We start from the raw sequence: 21,111 nt of genomic DNA on the forward strand, positions 1-21,111 counted from the left end.
TTCTAGATTTTACTAAAACAACAATGGATATCGGCCATCACATACTCCTTTGCTCAGACTGTCAGCAACCATTGTAGGGGATAATAGGTGGGAGAGTGTTTGGTGCTGGCACTGTAACAAAATGCCTGAGGCTTGTAAACTGTTTTTTAAAAAATAGAATTTTCTTTAATTTCTCCATGCCTTTGTCATTCCTGCTTTTAATCCTCCCCCCACCTCTTCCTTCAATGCTGGATGGAAAGCCTGAGTAGTTTAGAGACTGGGACATCCAAGATTAAGGTGGTTATTGGTCTGTGGTATGCATGGAAGCTGGTGCCTTGTGCTCTGTGGGACTGTCCCCATGGGCAGAGGACAGGACGCCCTTCCCCTGAGTGTTTTGTTCTTCCTCAGTCTCATAGCAAGAGTTTACACTTGTAACCACAGATGCAATTAGACTCTACTCTTGAAGGTAGTTCTTTATCCCTCAGGTTGAAGGCTTGGTTCAGAAGCCACCCAACCCGGCCCTCTGCCTCTTCAGACCCCAGTCACAACCCCAGGGGGGGTTGATCTTTACTTCTGGCTGACTGGCTGTAGGTTGGGAACCTCACAGACATAGCACACAGAGAAAGCCATCTGCCAGTCGATTGTAAAGACATTACAGGCGATGTAGACAGAGAAGCACAGGACGGGATGTGGGGACAAGAGACTAGGGCTTCCCTGCCCTCTGCAGGAGTGCTCCTTGGGAACCTTACCCACTCAGCTACCTGCCCTCTGAGGGTGGAGTCTTATAATGCAGCTAGACTGGGTGGACTTCCACTGCAGGCCTGCCTATCCAGATCCCTTCTCAGCCTCTCTGAAGCATTATTTCTCCTTCCTGCTTGTAGGATAGGACCCTCTGGAGTGAGGAGGGCCTGGCACTTGCTATCAGATGAGGTAGGGCAGAAGTATGAGCCAGGAGCTGCAGGGGAAAAATGTTCAACAAACAAACAAACAAACAAACCCTCAATGTCTGGGGCCGGAGAGATGGCTCAGAGTCTGAGTGCTACCAAAGCCATGTGGTAAATCACATCTGGAACTTCAGTTCCAGGAGATCTGACACTCTTACAAAGGCAAAACAACAATGAACATACAATTTTTTAAAAAGTTTGGGGCTGGGGAGAAAGCTCAGTGGTTAAGAACACTGGCTGCTCTTCCAAAGGATCCGGCACCCACCTGGCAGCTCGCAACTGTCTGTGATCAGCTCTGAGCCGTTTGACACCCTTATACAGACAGACATGAAGGCAAAACACCAATGTACATAATATAAAAATATAAAAAAAAACTTAAAAGCAAACCAAAATGTCTATCTCACATCATAGGCTTGGACTCTAACTGTGAGAGTCCTGTACTCAGGACTTGCCTCTTAAGGTACCTTTCTTGTACTTGTGACTAAACTTCAACAGGAATTATGAAGGGGACATGGTCATTGAAGCCACAACATTGGTGTTGGCTTAAATGAGTTGCTACGGCCGTGCAGTTCCCTGGACTGGTCCAGTGGTATTTCACACATGATGGTAGTACTAGCTGTCCATCATCTCACCAGAGTCCTCACTCCCTGTCTACAAACTACACCTCTGACATGGCAGGAAACAGACATGAGTGTTTGGCTCCAGCACACAGCAGAATGCAGCAGTGACCTGGGTTCTACTTGGTTGAATCAGAAGTGTAGATGGCTCTCTATGTATATAGTTTCCTCGGTGTCCATCAGTCATCTTTGCCAGCATAGTTCCAGGCCTCCTCTGTCCCATCCCTTCCTGTCAGGCCTGGCCATGACATTTTATCTTGTTGTATAGCACTAAACTCTGGGTCAGGTTTCAGATTTCATGAATTCAGATGTTCCAGCTTCCAAAAGATTATCAAGGCAGGCCTTGTTGACTGTTAATGTTCACTCCTAAAAGAAGGGACAGAAAAGAGATAGGACCCTGTGAACCACTCTTCCCAACGAGTTGTAAATGATTTTTCCCTAATTGTACTTGGCCTTAGGGTCTTTGGGGGGAGGAGCTAGAGTATATAAATTATAATTTGGGGAAGTAGGCTCCATCTACTCAGCCAGGGAAGACTGTCATCTATGCTGGGTGTTGGCTTTCTGGTGAAGATGCTTGGCGTCCATCCAGGCTCCTGTCACTAACCCAGGCACTGTGAGTAAGGTCAATAATTGTGCTTTCTGTCAGTCAATGTTTAGTATCAGTTAGAGCTGACACCAAGGAAGAAAATTCTCTCTCTCTCTCTCTTTTTTTTTGGTTTTTTTTTTTTTTTTTTTTTTTTTTTTTTGGTTTTTCAAGACAGGGTGACAGGGTTTCTCTGTATAGCCCTGGCTGTCCTGGAACTCATTCTGTAGATCAGGCTGACCTCGAACTCAGAAATCCTCTTGTCTCTGCCTCCCAAGTGTTGGGATTAAGAAAATTCTTGAAACATATCATGTCTGTTGTTGTGCACGGTTGCACTGTTCTGATTCAGGTTGGTGTTTGTTCTTCCGCTCTTGGCGTTGGAGCTAACCCGTACTGTCCCCCTCCTCCTGAATAGTCCTCTTGATGACCACACTGGCCTGACAAGTGACTTAGAAGTTGACTTACAGTGAGTCTCCGTTTAGGGTCCTTCGTGCTCTGCTTTCCCCCAGGAAGGTAGCCCACCCTCTTACTTGCCCCTTCTCAAGCAGCGTTATCTGCAGCTTGTTTGGAGTCATCTCTTTCTTGCCTCAGGGGTTTGTGCAAACTCCATCTTTGTCACCAACGTTGATAATGGTGATAGATGTCTTTGTCCTCTCAGGCCCTTCTGTTTGGGGACAGTCTTCAGTCTTGTTTCCATATCCCTGTCACAGCAGTGCATAGTGGTCAGAGAGCCACCATTACTTTTACATTCTTGTTTGTTTGTTTGTTTTCTTGTTTTTTTGTTTTTTGTTTTTTGCTTTTTTGTTTTTTTGAAACAGGGTTTCTCTGTGTAGCCCTGGCTGTCCTGGGACTCACTCTGTAGACTAGGCTGGCCTCAAACTCAGAAATCCTCCTGTCTCTGCCTCCCAAGTGCTATGATTAAAGGCGTGCACCACCACTGCCCGGCTACTTTTACATTCTTGAGAGAGCACATCCAGACTGTGAACCTGTGGACTTTGGGTCCTGTGTGAGTGATTGTGTGTCTTCCAAGTGCCTGGGGCCTGCTTGTTCTGGAAGGTTCTTCACTTGAAAGGGATTACTCTAGAATTGCAGCTATTTGAGTCTAGGCGGGTCTCAAACTCCTGATCCTCCTGCTTCAGCCTTTGAGTACTTGGATTCTCTATCACCGTGTTCAATTCATCCAACAAATACTAACAAAGCACCCGCTCAGTTACAGAGCTCAGGGCTATAGCAGAACACACCAAGTTCCCACTTTTCATTTATTTCCTAGAACAAATTAGCCCAGTGTGAGGCATGTTACAGGGTGATGAGAGATGAGAATTACTCATGAGACTTTTTGGTACTTGGTCATGAGGGAGAGCACCCTAGGGTAGATTAGTGACTTTTAAAGAGAAAGGAGCCAGGTGTGGTGGCACACACCTTTAACCCCATAACTCAGGAGGCAGAAGTAAGTGGATCTTTGAGTTTGAGGCCAGCCTGGTCTACAGAGTGAGTTCCAGACCTTGAATTTCTGACCCTGTTCTTTTATCTTTGCCTCCCTAGTGCTGGGATTATAGGCATAACAAGTAAGCGGCAGCCTCAACCCACAGACTTTTTTTTTTTTTTTTAAATAAACGTGTCAGGCTGTGAGGTTTAGGCACTCACAGGAAGCAGTCAATGGCTACTTAAGAAAGGCAACTGCCATCCTGCCTCTTCTACTAGGATACTGAGATAGAAAAAACAAACCAAGGGAACTGGTGAGATGGCTCAGCGGGTAAGAGCACTGACTTCTCTTCCGAAGGTCTTGAGTTCAAATCCCAGCAACCACATGATGGCTCACAACCACCCATAATGAAATCTGACACCCTCTTCTGTGTACTCATTTATAATAATAAATAAATCTTTAAAAAGAAAAAAGAAAAAACAACCCAAAAAAAACTCATAAAATCCAGCTAGGTGGTGGTGCATGACTTTAATTCCAGCACTCAGGAGGCAGGGGTAGGGGTAGAGGCAGACAGATCTCTGAGTTTGAAGCCAACCTGCTCTACAGATTGAGTTCTAGGACAGCTAGGACTACAGAGAGATCCAGTCTTGAAAAACTAAGAAGAAAAAAGAAAGAAAAAGAGAAAGAAAGAAAGAAAGAAAGAAAGAGAGAAAGAAAGAAAGAACATAAAATCCAAAGTCTAGATCACATTCAAAATAAATGAAAGGATGTGTATATGTATGTATGTGTGTGCCTGTGCGTGTGCGTGTGCGTGTACATGTGTGTGTTAAGAAGTAGACACCTGTGGCAGTCACTTCCACACACACACACACACACACACACACACACACACACACACAAGAATCTTGAGCATAAACAAGATGTGCAGCTGTACTCTTCATTGCTACCTGCTGCCGTAAGAGGCATGTGCCGGAAGAGGCAGGATGCTCAGCTCACTCTTGACATGTCCCTCTGATTAAAAAGTGGAGAAGAGAAAATATGGGAGGAAGTTGAAGAGTTATGGGGAAAAATAATGACTGCAACTATGGCAAAAAATTGAGAACACAAATTACATTTACAAATTTCTCCCCGGCTGACAAGCCACCCAGCCCAGAGGAACAGCACCGCGGAAGGAGGCTGCGTGAATAATTCATGAGGGCGGGAATCTGGCCTGGGCACAGACTGTTCCAGAGGCAAGGGCCCCAGGAGCTGCTGCGAAGACAGGTTTCTCTAAGTCCTGTTCGTTCCCTGCAGCCATCAGACAGAGCCTGCGGTGAGGCGGGCAGACCAGACTCCATTCAGCCTTAGCAGCTGGGCTGTCTGTAGCCAGTCACCAAGCTGGCTCATTGCAAATGATAATTCCACACAGACAAATGGAAATTTTTGTCTTCTTTAGTTTTTTTCCCCTTTTTTCCTTTCTGGTATTTGCCGTCTGCAGGAGGAGAGCCGTGATCCAGGTGGCTAACTACCGGCACGCACATGTTCCACAAGTCTCCCTTGGTTATGTCCTGTGGTGGCCTGTGCATTGTCTAACAAGTACCTTCTAACTCCTGGGGTTTCTGGGCCAGGGAGACAGTTAAGTGGTAGTGCTTGTCACACACACATAAGGACCTGAGTTCAATCCCCAGACCTTACATAAAAATGCCAGGCTTGGTGATGGATGCTTGTAATCTCCTAGGAGGAGACAGGGGGACCATTGGTTGGCTAGTGAGCTCCCCAGCAAATGAGAGACTTCAAGGACAGCATCCTTGAAGACGATATCTGAGGTTGTCCTCTGGCCTCTACATGCACGCTCGCACTCGAATGCGCTCACTCACACTCACACACACACACCCTGCACAGGCGTGTATAAGCACATACACCAACATGCATACACACGCACACATAACCCTCTCCAACAATGACTAGAGGGTTTAGCACACACACAAGCCGTCAGCCCTGGCCCCAGCCCTTTGTGAATACTGCATTTTCTTTCAGCTGTGGAGATCATGTGACTGCTAAAACTTTCCATACTTTCCCAGCCTTTCCTCCATAGAAATGGGTAGTTGGCTTTCAAACCCCTGGACCAGTGGCTGAGCAGCCTGCTTAACATATCAAAGCAGACCTCTCCGCCAGGTTCTCTCTGCTTTCCTCAGTCCCTACCTGTTCTAGGGTATGGCTGGCATTTCCCTGGAACTCTCCAGCCTAGGGGTGGGGCTGCCGTCCCCCAGCTGCTCTTCAGACTCTACCAGACGTCCCAGGCTGTGTTCTCCCTGTTCTTTCTTTTCCACCATGTCTAGGACCTGTCACATCCTTTCTGTTCCTTTTTATTTTATTTTATTTTTCAAGTACCACTTTTACTAAATTTAAAAAAAAAGAAAAAAAGAAAAAGAGCCGGGCAGTGGTGGCGCACGCCTTTAATCCCAGCACTTGGGAGGCAGAGGTAGGTGGATTTCTGAGTTCGAGGCCAGCCTGGTTCACAGAGTGAGTTTCAGGACAGCCAGGACTACACAAGAAATCCTGTCTCGAAAAACAAAAACAAAAACAAAAACAAAACAAAACAAACAATTCCAGATTTTAAAACTTTAAAATGCTAAGAGTCCTGACTTAAGGAAGGCAGGCTGTCAACCCCTGCTGTGTTGTTTGCAGCTTGAAGTGACCCTTTTGGAAGCAATACCTCTAGGAACTTTAAAAAGCTGAACTTTGCAGCTCGAGGGTAGATTGACTGCCTCTGGACACAACGGGCCACACATTTTGCTTGTTGCTAGTGGGATTGAGTTTGCTTTCTATGGCTGTAATAAAACACTGATCAAGTGCGGTTGAGGTTGCGATCGCCTTAAATCTTAGAAGCAGAGGCGGGCAGATCTCTGTGAGTTTTAGATCAGCCGGGACTACAGAGTGAGTTCCAGGCCAGCCAGGGCTACACAGAGAAACCCTGTCCTGAAAAACCAAACAAACCCTGTCCTGAAAAACCAAACAACCCACAACAACAACAAAAACCAAAAACCAAAACCAACCAACCAAACAAACAAAAACCCAACCACTGATGAAAAGCAACCCAGGAAGGAAAACCAGGATATGTGGCTCACATCTCTGGGGCCACAGTCCACTGAGGAGGGCTGAAGCAGAAACTCAGCTAGAAGTGATGTCACATGCTCCCAGGATGGCCAACAGAAGCTGTGCTCTCTCTTCCAAGGGGACACTCTCTGGCTGGCCACAGGTCACCAAGTGCTATATTCAGCTATTTTGTGCTGCTAAAGGATTTGAGAGTGGAAGGTGACTGTCTTAGCACTTGGTGTAACTTAGTTAACATCAGGTGTTGAGTCCAAAAGAAACTCCAGAAAAGAGCAGAGCAAAGTCCGGGCTCTGTCACAGAACAGTGCTCTTACAGAGTCCGTACATGCCCTTCCTGCATCTTGGCCCCTCTCAGCTCTTCTCAGCCACACCCCTCTACCCTACATGTCTCCAGCCCATGGGCTTCCCTTCCCCTAGCTTCTCCTTCCTGTATAGCCCTGCCATTTCTACCACGCACCCTCTTTTCTCCATCTCTGCTTCCCCCTTTTTTGTCCCCTCCCTTCCTATGGTCTAGCTCAGTGTGCTGGTCATAGTTAGTGATTACTTTCCTGCTCTGGACTCTTCCAGATGTCTCTGGCTATGCACTCCCTCATATTTCCATTGTAAGCCTTCCTTTCTCTTCACCCGTACCATGGAGTGATCATGTCCTCACTTATGTCCACATGAGGAAATAATCAGATGAAGACAAGGATTCCTGGGCAGGGATGCTCCCATACCCCACGTCATCCCCCCCTACCCCCCCCCCTGTGGTGCGATGAGACAGGTCGGTCGTTTCTTCTGTACGTGAGCTATGCTAGCCCACCTTGCTTGTTGACACCAGGAAAGAGGCTCAACTAAAGACTTCCCTCCGTCTGATTGGCACGTGAATGTGTTTGCAAAGTATTTTCTTGATTGCTGATTGATGCAGAAGGGCCCAGTCCACTGCAGGCTATGTAAGAAAGACAGCTGAGTGTGAGCCAAGGAGCACCCTTCCTTGTTTCTGTTTCATCTCCTGCTCTCCTGCCTTGAGCTTCCCTCAATGATGGATTGTAGTCTGGGAGGTAAGATCAACCCTTTCCTTCCCAAGTTGCTTTTGGCCATGGTGTTTATCACAGCAACAGAAAGCATGCTGGGACACATGTAGTCATAACAGAAAGCCAAGGATGGCATCGAGTTTCTAAACCCTGTCTCCATTTTCCAAGTTAGGATTGTAGGCATATACTATCCTGTTTGATTTATATAGTGCTGGGGTTCAAACCCATGGCTTCATGCATACAAGGCAGGCATCTTGTCATCCTTTTTTTCCAGACAGGGTTTCTCTGTGTAGCCCTGGCTGTCCTGGAACTTGTTCTGTAGATGAAGCTGGCCTTGAACTCAGAAATCCGCCTAAGTCTGCCTCCCAAGTGCTGGGATTAAAGGTGTCCGCCACCACCAACCAGTGTATCCTGTCATCCTTAGCATCCACTCCAATCCCCTTTTTATTTAGAGTTCTGGGAATTGAACCCAGGGCCTCACATATGCTAGATATGCCCTGTAGCTCTGAATTAAACCCTCATCCCGTGTCATTTTTTATAAAATAGTTCATTTATTTTGATTTTATGTACATTGATGTTTTGCCTACATGTGTGAGAAAGTTGGAACAGAGGTTGCAAACAGTTGTGAACTTGTATGTGGGTGCTAGAAATTGAACCTGGGTCCTCTGGAAGAACAGCCAGTGCTCTTAACCACTGAGCCATCTCTCCAGCCTTGCCTGTGTCATTTTTTATTTTCTCCCAATGCTGTGTCTGCAGTGGGCATTGATTGTATGGCTATGATTCAATCTTCAGGGATCTAGAAAAGGAAGGAGGGCTGTCAAGGTCAGCAGCAAGCAGCACCTTTACTCACTGAACCATGAGTAGCTACGTCTCTGAGTGTATGTGCACAAGTGCATGTGCTTACGCGTGCACATAGGGTCTGGAAGAGAGCACTGGGCCCTCGGAGCTGGAGTTATAGGAGTTCGCAGTGTACCCAGCTTGTTTGGTGAATGCTGGGATTGAACAACTTTCTAGCCTCCCTCCTTCTCCCTCCCATCTTCTTTCTTTAAAAATTCATTTTTGGGACTGGTGAGATGGCTCAGTGGGTAAGAGCACTGACTGCTCTTCGGAAGGTAATGAGTTCAAATCCCAGCAACAACATGGTGGCTCACAACCACCCGTAATGAAATCTGACGCCCTCTTCTGGTGTGTCTGAAGACAGTTACAGTGCACTCATAATAAATAAATAAATAAATAAAAATCTTTAAAAAAATTCATTCTTGAATCTGAGTGTAATGATGTATACCTTTAATCCCAGTACTCAGGAGACAGAGGATCTCTGTGAGTTCAAGGCCAACTTAGTCTACATGAGTTCCAAGACAACCAGGACTACACAGAGAGACCCTGTCTCAAAAAAAAAAAAAAAAAAATCAAAAGAAAACTTTTTTTGAGTCAGGTGTCTTGTAGTCAGGCTGGTTTCAACCTCCCTACGTAGATGAAGGGCCTTGAGCTCTGACTTTTCTGTCCCACTCCTGTGTGCTGGGATCACAGGTGTGCTTCACAATGCTATGTGCAAACCTTCAAAGCAATGAGGGTAGTAGGTGAAGTTTTCTCAATACCAGGCATTTTTTCACTACAGTTCCCAAGCTAGACAAGAGTGACCCCCTAATAAAAATGAGAATGAAGTTATTTCTATTTATCAAGACCTACATGGTCGTTGTTCTAAAAAAAATCAAAGGGACTAGATCCATCATTGAGGGTAAAAAACACAGGTATAAAAAATCCTTATGTATTTATAGGGGTGGAAGAGAGGGGAGGCAGCAGCCTGTGATTTCCACTGAAGGTGATGCAGAGCCTGTCACCCACTTCCCTTCCTATTCTCACTTCTCTGTCAACAGAACATCTGACCTGCAGAGGGAGGTGGCTTGGATTCTGCTAAAAACAGTAGTGATGATCAGACACCATTACCGCATATCAAGGTACCAAGTACCTTGGATCTATTTTAGTTTCTTCTAAACTAAGCACAGATTTTTCTGCAAAGCCCTGGAGCTTGCCAGTCTCCGGGGTGGAAAGCAAGAGCTCAGCGCAGCACCAGATCTCCTCGACTTCCCTGACCTCCAGCCTGCTCCTGATTCTTGATGACAAAACACATTCTCTGCCCTTGATTGATTTACCGGAGCATCTGCAGTACCAGAGAATGACTTGGCCTGGCCTGCCTGCTGTCCTGTGCACAGGGTGTCTTTGCTGGGATGGCCTTCTGACTTGAGAGAAGGGTCTCTCGGTCGCAGCAGGCCCCTGCCATGCTAAAATGTGCTGAAAAGACAGCCACATCAGTTCTTGGAATGACTGTTTGTCTGAGTCTCTTACTCAGACTGCCTCTCCTGTGTGCCCTCTTCCCTTTCCTGCTGGCTGCTACAATGCATAACCAACATTCTCTGGGGCTTGTCTTTCCTCACTTTACTGTCTTTGGTATCAGGTTGTCAAAGATTCCAAGGATGTGTGTGTGTGTGTACTTCTCTCTCTCTCCCTGTGTGTGTATATGTGTATGTATATTCATGTGTGTACATGTCTCTCTCTCCGTGTGTGTATGTGTGTGTGTATATATTCATGTGTGTACTTCTCTCTCTCTCCCTGTGTGTGTATATGTGTATGTGTATTCACGTGTGTACATGTCTCTCTACCCCCCCCCTCTCTCTGTCTCTCCCTCCCTTCCTTCCTCTCTCTCTCTTTCTCTCTCTCTCCCCGTGTGTGTGTGTGTGTGTGTATTCATGTGTGTACTTCTCTCTCTCTCCCTGTGTGTGTATATGTGTATATATATTCACATGTGTACCTCTCTCTCTCTCTCTCTCTCTCTCTCTCTTCCCACCCCCCGTGTGTGTGTATGTGTGTGTATGTGTGTGTGTGTGTGGTCTGTCTGTCTGTCTGTCTTTGTCTCTGTTTCTCTGTGTGTGTGTAAGGTATGGATGCTAGAGGGCAGAGGACAGGTATTATTCACCTTGTTTTTGATAGGGTCTTACTAGTCTTACTGGTCCCTGGCCAGTAGTAGGCTGCCTGGCTATCAGATTGAGATTTGTCTGTTTTCTACCATCCCAAGCACTGGGATTATAACCACATACTGCCTTTCCTGCACATTTGTTTGTTTGTTTGTTTGTTTGAGATAGGGTCTCATTATGTAGGTCTGCCTGGCCTGGAACTCACTATGTAGACCAGGCTAGCCTTGAACTCACAGAGAGTGGTGAGAATAAAGGCAGGTGCTACTCTATGCAGCACATTTAAAACAAAGCAAAACACACGTTTTGGTTCAAAGCAAAACACACGTTTGGGGTTCAAACGCAGGCTCTCATGCTTGTAGGAGAAGCTCTTTCCTGACTGGACTGTCTCCTTAGCCTGGCAGTTATTGTTTTGGGGCTGGTGAGGGGGACGTGGTCTACTGCCCTGTTGTGAGACGAGGTCCCCCTCCTTTAGTCTGGCAGTGGGATTTCCTCTAGTTTGAGGTCAGAGCTGGGACCAGCAGCCCTTGCTTTCTTCTTGCTAGTCTGCAGCCTGATGCTGTCCATCAGCAATTGGTTTCGAAGACACTCAGCTTGTAAGCACCTTTATTCATGTAGGCAGAGACTGTAATAGACTGTAGGGGAAGGAGGTAGCCCTCAGCCTCCACATCCAATTTCATAGCCTGACTCAGACTAGATTTTACACATGTCTGGAAATGGGTAACACATGTTTTTGTTAAGTGTTTTCAGTGAGCAGCTTTATGGAAGCTGGTGTCCCTGCTGATAAGTGATGGCAGGATACTAAATGGGAACCATGGGCCCAAGTGGCCAACTGATCACATACTGTGGAGAATGGACTGTCCTGGCAGAAATGCCAACCCGTTAGTCTTCTTCAGTCTGTCATTTGCTACAGAGGCTCTGCCTTCTGAAAGCCCCAAGGCTTGTTCCTGGGCCTTGTCCGAGAGCTGAATTGAAGTGTCCAGGACACAATGGAAGAGTGTTTCTCTTCCATTGTGTTCTTTTAAATGAAAGAAATCTGGCACAGCCTTCAACTTTCAGGTTGAGAACTGAGCTGTCAACCTGTCCTTCCTGGCTTTCCCATTTGTCACAGAAAGTGTCACCTTTAGAGTCTGCATGCTATAGACTCTATAGCCCCCGATGCTATAGGTATGGAGATTTCAGGGGGAGGCTTTGTCAGAGCGGCAGGAATTAGTGGTGCCCTGGGAATTTAATGTTATTTACTTATTTATTCATCGATTGATTATTGTTGTTTTGAGATAGAATCTCATGTAGCCCAGGCTGGTCTTCAATTCGCCCTGTAGCCAAGGATGGGTTTAAATTTCTGAACCTTCAGTCTCTACCTCCCAAGTGCTAGAACTGCATATGTAAGCCTCAATATCTGTTTCTGTGTATTTTGTGTGTTGTGTTTGCTTGGTGTGCATGTGTATCGTGTGTGGTGTGTATTGTGTGTGTTGTATTTGCTTGGTGTGCATGTGTATTGTGTGTGTTGTGTTTGCTTGGTGTGCATGTGTGTGTGATATGTTTTGATTGTGTGTGTGTGATGTGTGCTTATGGATGGTATGTATTGTATATGTGTGGTACATCTGGTGTGTGTGCTATATGTGTATGTATATGAGTATGGAGTGTGTGTCGGGGGACTTTGGAGAGAGTATTGTCTCCTGTCCATAGCTCGGGCTACCTTTATCTCTCACTATGGTTCCATGAGTAAATAAATACAAATTCCAAATCTCCATCTTCCTACATCCCATGATTCAGGAGTCTAGGGCAGTGGCTTCCCTTGCCACCTGACCTTTTAAAAATTTATTTATTTTTTATTTTTTGTTTTTTTGAGATAGCTTTTTTCTAGCTGTCCTGGACTCACTTTGAAGACCAGGCTTGCCTTGAACTCACAGAGATCTGCCTGCCTCTGTCTCCCAAGTGCTGAAATTAAAGGCATGCACGCCCCCATGCCTGGCTCCTCTTTCTTATTTTTGTATGTAAGCTCACATGTGCTATGTGTGTGTGAGTGCATGTGTGAGTAGTCCAGAGGTCAGCCTCAGGTGTTGTTCCTAAAGATATGTCCACCTTTTTAAAATGATTTATACGTACATGTGTGTGTGTGTGTTACATACATGTGGATATACATGTGTGGATACCCACAGTGGCCAGTAGAGGGTGTCAGATGCCCTGGAGGTGGAGTTACATGGGTTTGTCCAATGAGCTAGGGTTTCAGTCACATCTTGTTTATTTTTAGATAGGGTCTCTCACAGGCTTGAAACTTGCTAATTTGGATATGCATGCCTGTCTGTGTATATGTGTGTATAAATGTTTACATGTATGAATACAAGTGCATGCATGTCCGAGCACATATGTGGAAGTCAGAGGACCTTGGCATTGGTCCTTGCCTTCCAGCTTGGTAGCATGGTCTCTTGTTATTCACCACTTCATACACTAGGTTTACTAGCCTTCCAGTTTCCAGGAGATCTCTGCAGCCTAAGGTTGGAGGAATTACCATGTGGGTATGGCACCTGTGGGCATCAGGACTACAAAATAAAGTGTCAAGGGACACTTTGGGACAAGGTGGAAGCAGGGGGTGCTGTGATTTCTTCTAGAGATTCTAGAAGTCCTAAAGCCCCTGCTGGTGGTGATGGGGACGATGGATTTTGGTGCACTGCTCTGAGACTAGGAGGATAATGGGCTCTGTGTGATACTGTAACGGCAGGAATTCTTGGGATGATAACTCAACAGAGAACTACAGGAAATACTTCCCACATGCTGGTGCTGGCGAGAAAGATCTGGGATTGCAGCCTGGACTCTCAGGCTGAAAGCAGCTCAGATGCTCCAGGGGTTGTGGGAGGGACTGTCACATTGTGCCCAACCCTGGATCTACTCTGAGGAACACATCTGCAGACCAATCCAGGCTTTAGTGGTAAGGCTTACAGTTGGTAGACTACACTGTAGTGGTGGGGCCAGTTAGAGCTCACGCCCAGCGGTGGCTTGCAGTGTCTTCCCATCTTGTTTGTTTGTTGTTTTTGTTTTTCAAGACAGATTTCTCTGTGTAGCCCTGGTTGTCCTAGAACTACTAGCTCTGTAGACCAGGCTGTCCTCCAACTAACAGAGATCCTCCTGCCTCTGCCTCTAGAGTGCTGGGATTAAACACTGGGCCCACCTTTCAACCCTGCTCTTAAATGGGATTTTTTTTTTAAGACAGGGTCTTAGTCAGACAGTGGTGGTGCACACTTTAATCCCAGCACTTGGGAGGCGGAGGCAGGCAGATTTCTGAGTTCGAGGTTAGCCTGGTCTACAGAGTGAGTTCTAGGACAGCCAGGGCTACACAGAGAAACCCTGTCTTCCTCCCCACCTCCAAAAAAAAAAAAAAAAAAAAAAAAAGATAGGGTCTTATTTTGTAGCTTAGGTTGTTGTCCTGGGCATCTTCATAAGCTAATTTTATCCTTTCAATAATATTCTTTAATATTATCATCCAAACTTCATGGTTCAGAAACCTAAGATTGAGAAAATACTGTTTGAAATTAGTAACACTGACTCTGACAGAGGCTCCTCCAACACCAAAGCTGAAGTTGGGCTCCTTTGTCTGCCTGAACTCTAGCTAAAGGTTAAGAGTGTCTCACTAGCACCCTGGCTACGAAAGGCTGGCACCACATGTTACATTTACTTTATATTCCCATTGCACCAAAGCAGTTCTCAGGGTATGTCGATAACTGAGATTTACTGAATTGAAACACAGAATCAACACAGGAGGTTTGCTTCTGTGGGTAGCCTTAGTCGTTTGCACATGAAGCTGTAGCAAAATAAGAATATAATGTTCAGGAAATAAGGTATTTCAGACAAAAAAATTCGTAATCGATGAAATCTTTCTCTTTTTAAAAGTGGAAATATTAAAAAGAAAGCCCCGATAGTCTTATGTGTCTAATATCAACGGTCCTTTCTGAGGCTTTTTTAAAATACCACCTTTTAAAATCAGGACGAAACAAAATGTTTTTTTTTTTTCTTTAATATCAAGGCACGCAGCTTTGTTTGTAGTAGCAAAAAGCTTTTAAAAACAACTTAACGGACATAGTTTCAATCGCAGGATTGATTTCGTAACTCAGTCTACTTTACTAGTGGAGATCAACTAAGGAGAAAGGCCATGGTAACCCTGGTAACGGCTTGGGGGAGGGGAAGACGGAACACGAGCTTGCCTGGGTAGAACGCTTGAAAAAGTTTGGCTTATTGGACACGCCGTAGACAGCGGTGCATGCTGGGCCTTGGCAATATGGCGTCCTCCTTGATGTGCTGATGAGAGGAGTTTTCACTGTGACTCCAGAGCAGAGGGCAAAACTCCCCTGACCTAATAAGCCCAGTTTTCCTGTGTGGTCCGCGGGCCCGTGCCGCGTGTGTATCGGGACTCGTTTCCGGGCAGGAGAGAGCCACGAAGCCGAAGGCCAGCACCGGCCAGGCCGCGCGGACCCGGGGCTGAGGAGCCGGCTGCGGACGGGCACGATGGGTCGGTCCTGGCTCAGGTTGCAGCCCCTCAGGCGAGTGCGGGACCCGCAGGGCTGAGAGCCGCTAGACGAGCTCCGAAGCCCCCTGAGCCGGATCCCTTGCGGCCTCAGCCGGGCCAGCGCAGTCGGAGAACCCGCACTGCGAGCGGGACGGCCTGCCCGCCCTGGAATCCACTGAGGCGTTGGTGGCCGAGAGCAGGGTCATCCCGGGCCTGAAGTCTCTCCTCTTCTGACAGTCCGGCTTGCAGCCCTCCTGACGGCCTCCAGAGGAGCGGGTCGCTCGCGACTGGGCGCGTGTGTCGGCGCTCCCACTGGGCTCGCGGGCTTGGTTACCCACCGGCTCTTCACCCCACCCCGCCCCCTCTGGCTTCCCGCTCAGAGTTCGAGATAAAGATCTCCGAGTTTTTGCCTGAATCAGGATCTTCGAACACTCTGCTAGCATCTCTATTCCCAACTTCCCGTTTTCCTGCATTTTATTTTACCAGTTCTGGTACACACTAGTTTTTAAGGCTGGAGGTTCTCGAGCGCCTGCTGCCAAGGACTCCCCCTCCCCCTCCTCCCCTGATGGAGTCGGAGATGCTGCAGTCGCCTCTTATGGGACTGGGGGAGGAAGATGAGGCGGACCTTACAGATTGGAACTTGCCTTTGGCTTTTATGAAAAAAAGACATTGTGAGAAAATTGAAGGCTCCAAATCTTTAGCGCAGAGCTGGAGAATGAAGGATCGGGTGAGTGGCTTCTCATGGCACCTTTTTGAGTTCGTAGTTTTCCAACTAAGAAAGTTCTGAGCAAGAACAGCCTCTTTAGAAGAATGCTGGTATTTCCAAGCCACATGTTGCACTAAAAACAAAAAAGCTATTCCAGAGTCTGGTTTTGGTTGAAAGTGTGTAGGGCTAGTCGCTACTCACCATTTATCTTTAAAAACGAGTTTTAATTCAGAGGCGGGGAGGGGGGAAACCAAATTAGGAACTTTTGTTCTACAGATCCTTATATGTCTTTTACTACACTTAGTAGTACTTAAAGAAAGACAATTTGGAAAATAATACTTAACGTGCTTCGTCTATTTTTTTGTTTTGTTTTGTTTTGATTTTTGGTTTTTTGTTTGTTTGTTTGTTTTGTTTTTCAAGACAGGGTTTCTCTGTGTAACCCTGGCTGTCCTGGAACTCACTCTGTAGACCAGGCTGGCCTCGAACTCAGAAAATCCACCTTCCTCTGCCTCCCAAGTGCTGGGATTAAAGGCGTGCGCCACCACTGCCTGGCTGCTTAGTCTATTTTTGTAGTTTGCTTTTTTCAAATAACCAGGTTGACTGAAATACAGATGTCTGGTACAGCATGTCGGGAAGCAAGGTTACTGGAAATGTCTAGCCAATCACAAATTCAGGCAAAGTTACTTTAAAGTTGCAGCAGGTTTCATCCTGGCCCTTTGAACATCTTGTCTGGAAGCTGACTCTCTGTGTATATGGCTTCTGGTCACTGTAATCTGGAGATAAAATTCCCTCAGTGGAAATTAGGGAGCATGGGGTATGATGGGTTGGAACCTGGGTTCAGGTTTTAGGCCGTTCTCTTGGTGGTGGAGTGTCATGAGCAGTTGATAGGAAAGAACAGCCAGCTGTAGTGTGGTTAGTTTCTGGTCTAACAAAATGGGAATACTGTCTCTTGTATGTGCACACTCATAGTGTGTGTATGTGTGTTTAGTTTTCTCCTCCCTGGCTTCTTGCATTTGCGTGAACTTTTCAGTATAAAAGAGGAAATTGGTACTATAACGTGTCATTTGTTTATAGTTGGTATGTTTTTACATGAGAGAGTTGTTTTAAAAAGGTGTATGTTGATGAACACTCAACATAGTTCTACCAGTGACCAGTGTTTCAGTTGTTGACTTGGCTAAATTTTACAAGGTTATCAATTTTTTTGTTTTTTGTTTTTTGTTTTTTTTTGAGACAGGATTTCTCTGTGTAACATCCCTGGTTGCTCTGAAACTTGATCTGTAGACCAGGCTGGCCTTGAACTCAGAGATCTGCCTGCCTCTGCCTGCTGAGTGCTGGTATTAAAGTTATGAAAATTTCTTTGAGTCAAAAGCAGTTTAGGCTGGACAAGGGAAGTCACTCTTGTAATCCCAACACTCTGGAGCTGGAAGCAGGAAGATCACAGGTCTTAGGCCAGCCTGGACCACAGAGTGCAAACCCAGTCTCAAACAAGAATAATAATAAAAGTGATGGTTGAGAGAGACTGAATAAAGTCTGTTTTATGGACATGTCTAGTACTAATGAAATAAAAATTTTTGATTGCAATGTTTATCTAAAAATAAATTTGTTTTAAAGCAACTCTACTATTTTTCCCCATTCTATTTGGTGGAGTTCTTATTTTACATTTTTTTTTCTCCTTTTCTTTTGAATGTGGTTCTTTTTGCTTCCTAAACTTGTACTCAAATTATTCAAATCACATTAATGGATATCTTTTGAACTTTTAATTTAATACTTTTTTTGTTGTTGTTGAATTTTCGAGACAAGACTTCTCTGTGTAACCCTGGCTGTCCTGGAACTCACTCTGTAGACCAGGTTGGCCTCGAACTTGGAAATCTGCCTGCCTCTTCCTCTCAAGTGCTGGGATTAAAGGCCATCACTGCCTGGCTTGATACTTTTTTATGTAGTGTAGGCCATCTTGGCATGTAGTCAGAATGACCTTGAACTCATTCATCTGCTTCCCAGGTGCTAGGATTATAGGTGTGTACCAGACTCAAGAGTTTGTGTATGCTAAGCAGCACTCTACAAACTGAGCTACGTCTCCAGCCCTATTATTAAAGTGGTTTGTTTTGTTGTTGTTGCTTTTTGTTTTTTTTTCTTTTTTGCTGGGAGATGGTGGCACACACCTTTAGTCCCAGTCCTTGGGAGGCAGAGGCAAATGGATCTCTCTGAGTTCAAGGCCAGTCTGGTCTACAAGGTGAGTTCCAGGACATCCAAGTGTATATACAATGAAAGCTATCTCTGCCTCTGCCTCCCGAGCACTGGGATTGAAGTCATAGCCACTGCCACCTGACATACTCTACCACCTGACACACTAACTCAGTTTAAAATGTATTTTATTAATGACTACTTACTAGTGTTCTATCTAGTATTCTTGTTACTGCTTTCTAAATTTTTGTTTGTTTGTTTGTTTTGTTTTTTCGAGACAGGGTTTCTCTGTGTGCCCCTGGCCGTCGTCCTGGACTCTAGGCTGGCTTCAAACTCAGAAATCCTGCCTCTGCCTCCCAAGTGCTGGGATTAAAGGCGTGTGCCACCACTGCCTGGCCGTTTCTAAAATTGTGTCATCAAAGTTGACTGACAGCTCTTAGGAGGTTTTTGTCATTCAGCCACAGTGCCTGCCCACCTTCACTTCCTCAGGTTCCACCTTCAGCCTGGTTCTGGTTCTTGCACCCCTTATTTTCAGTCAGTTGTGGTTGTTAACATTTTCTTTTAAAGATTTATTTTATAGTATGTGAGTTCACTGTAGCTGTCTTCAGACACACCAGAAGAGGGCATCAGATCCCATTACAGATGATTGTGAGCCACCATGTGGTTGCTGGGATTTGAACTCAGGACCTCTGGAAGAGCAGCCAGTGCTCTTAACCACTGAGCCGTCTCTCCAGCCTGTTAACATTTTAATTACTAAGTTGCCTTTGGTTAGATTGTCTTTTGATTAATTCTACATATGGGGAATGATGCATATATGTATTAATATTGGGGAATGTAATTGTCCAGTAACTAGACACACTTACAAATTATCGTTCAATATGAATCGTTCACAGGCTGGTGGCAGAGGAGGGGCACATCCATCTCCCCCATCTGTTTTTCCAGTTATACTTAACAGTTCTTACAGCATTCTTTTTCCCACTGGAAAGTGGGCAGGTAGGGCCACTTGGTCTCAGATGGCCTGCATGTATGTGGGGTAGAGCTTGGGTGTCCTGAGAGAGGCACCTGGGAGTGGGTGTGGGAGGAGTGTGTGTTCATGGCCAGCCTGGGCTACACAATTGAGTGTTTGAATTTCAAGCCACCTGGGTCCAAAGTAAGATCTTGCCTTTTAAAAAAAGGAAAGGAAAAACAATTGACATGCTATGTGTGTAGACTATCACTAGACATACCATCTAATGTAACCAGGACTCTTGATAGACACACTGCTGTCTAATGTATGTGTGTTGGGCCACTGATGTGTAGTCCACAGGTGTGGAGACGTACCTGTAGCAGGAGGAGGCCCCTTAGCACCGATGTCATGGAGCCTGGGTGGCTAGAGTACTTCTGGTCCCTTGTGGTTCCCTCTGCCTCACCTTGTATCCTCTCCAGAGCACTGCAGTTAGGCTCTGTTCCACCACATGGGGGCTGCTGTGTGTGCTCATTCTGGGTTACTAATCCAAAGGTCAAACGTTCTTTTCCTTCCTCACCTCTTTGACTTCTTAGTGTTTGACACAGCTGGCCCCTTCGTGCAGTTCTTCACTTGCTTTGAGTCTCCAGGAAGCTTGCGCATCCTTTCTGATTGCTGGTGTCTGTTCCTCAGACTCCTTTGGTGCTTGGCACCTTGGTGGGGAGTGCCCAGGGATGTGGCTTGTTGTGAACTAATCTTGTCTGATTTGTGGTTTCAGTTCTGTCCCATGCCAGGGACACTCACAGCTTATCTTTAGTCCTGACCTTCCTGAGCTTGCCATCTCAGATGCCGTTGCCTACTTTGTCTTGGTCCCAATATTCACCATCATTCAGCCTGTCACGGAGCTGCGAGTACATAGTTTAATTCTCTCCCTTTTCACCTGCATCGGCAGGACCTGAGGATCACCTCACAGCGTGTCTTACACCAGACTGCCCTTCTTGGCCTGCAGCCCCTGTCCAGCAGCGATGTCTTGTCTGGGTGCTGACAGTTGCGTACTGACTGGTCTCCCAGCATCTCTGTCCATTCTGCCCTGACTGCGTGCACCGTGGTCAAGGACCTTGTGAGGCCCAGGCTTTGCTGCTTCCTTCCCAGTGCTCTGTGCTGGGTTCTGGAATGGCAGAGCCGGACAGTACAGCTTCTTGAAACCTCTGGGAACATGCTGGTTCTGTTTCTTCAGCAGTCATGCTTGGGATACTTGCCCTCTGACCTTTGACCCTCCTTGTTCTCATCTTTTCAGAGGGGCCTCTGGGCTGCTCAGCCTGAAGCAGCAACTTGGCACTCCTTGGTATTTGGGGTCACCATTGTTAGCATCAGGGCATCCAAAGCCTGTGGCGATGCATGGACGGGTCCACAGACCTGTTGCCAGGGCAACAGCTACCATATTCCCAGAATCCATTAGGCTCCCCTTCCACCTTTACCTGCAACCACTACATCAGAACCCATATATATACAGGGAACATTCCTCCATCTCTCTCTCTACCCCTCCTCTCTTTCCGCGTTACTGCCCCCTTTCTCCCTCTCAGTTAAACCTGTTACACGTGGAACTGTTTGGATCTAATGTGTGGTATGAACTGACGCGACCCGCCGTTCTAACACATCAACCATTTCTCTGATATTATTCTCACATTCCTTCAGTCAGACAAAAACAAACTTTGATCATAAAGCAGAGAGAGTTAGTTTTTTCGAGTCCTCGGAGGTGCTAGGCACATAGTAGAAACCCAACAGAATGTCCTAGCTTACTAAGGACTTCCATGTAGATTTCTCTCCTAAGACTCAACGAGCACTGAAAGTTACCTAGGGATCATTACCTCCATAGCGGGGACACTAGAACCCTAAGTAGATGCCTAAAGTCATACAATTGATGTCTTAATTAGGATTTTACTGCTGTGAGCAGACACCATGACCAAGGCAATTCTTATAAGGACATTTAATTGGGGTTGGCTTATAGGTTCAGAGGTTCAGTCCATTATGGTCATGGTGGGAATCATGGCAGCATCCAGGCAGGTGTGGTGCGGGAGGAGCTGAGAGTTCTACATCTTCTTCCAAGATGTAGCCAGGAGCAGACTGTCTCAGTGCAGCTAGGAGGAGGGTCTCACCCC

The 21,111-nt window shown here is 46.2% G+C and overlaps 1 protein-coding gene across 1 annotated transcript in view; it reads left to right on the forward strand.

Annotated features, from left to right (window-relative positions):
• The first annotated feature begins 14,880 nt into the window (after positions 1–14,880).
• The window catches only part of Rptor (regulatory associated protein of MTOR complex 1), a 301,156-nt gene continuing 294,925 nt past the window's right edge, over positions 14,881–21,111 (forward strand). Inside the window, exon 1 of the mRNA XM_031352079.1 lies at positions 14,881–15,849. Coding sequence (XP_031207939.1) covers positions 15,688–15,849 — 162 coding nt within the window. The 5' untranslated portion in view covers positions 14,881–15,687. The remainder of the gene's footprint in view (positions 15,850–21,111) is intronic.

The sequence above is a fragment of the Mastomys coucha genome, unplaced genomic scaffold (genome assembly GCF_008632895.1).
Source record: "Mastomys coucha isolate ucsf_1 unplaced genomic scaffold, UCSF_Mcou_1 pScaffold5, whole genome shotgun sequence".
In the NCBI taxonomy this organism is placed as follows: Eukaryota; Metazoa; Chordata; class Mammalia; order Rodentia; family Muridae; genus Mastomys; species Mastomys coucha.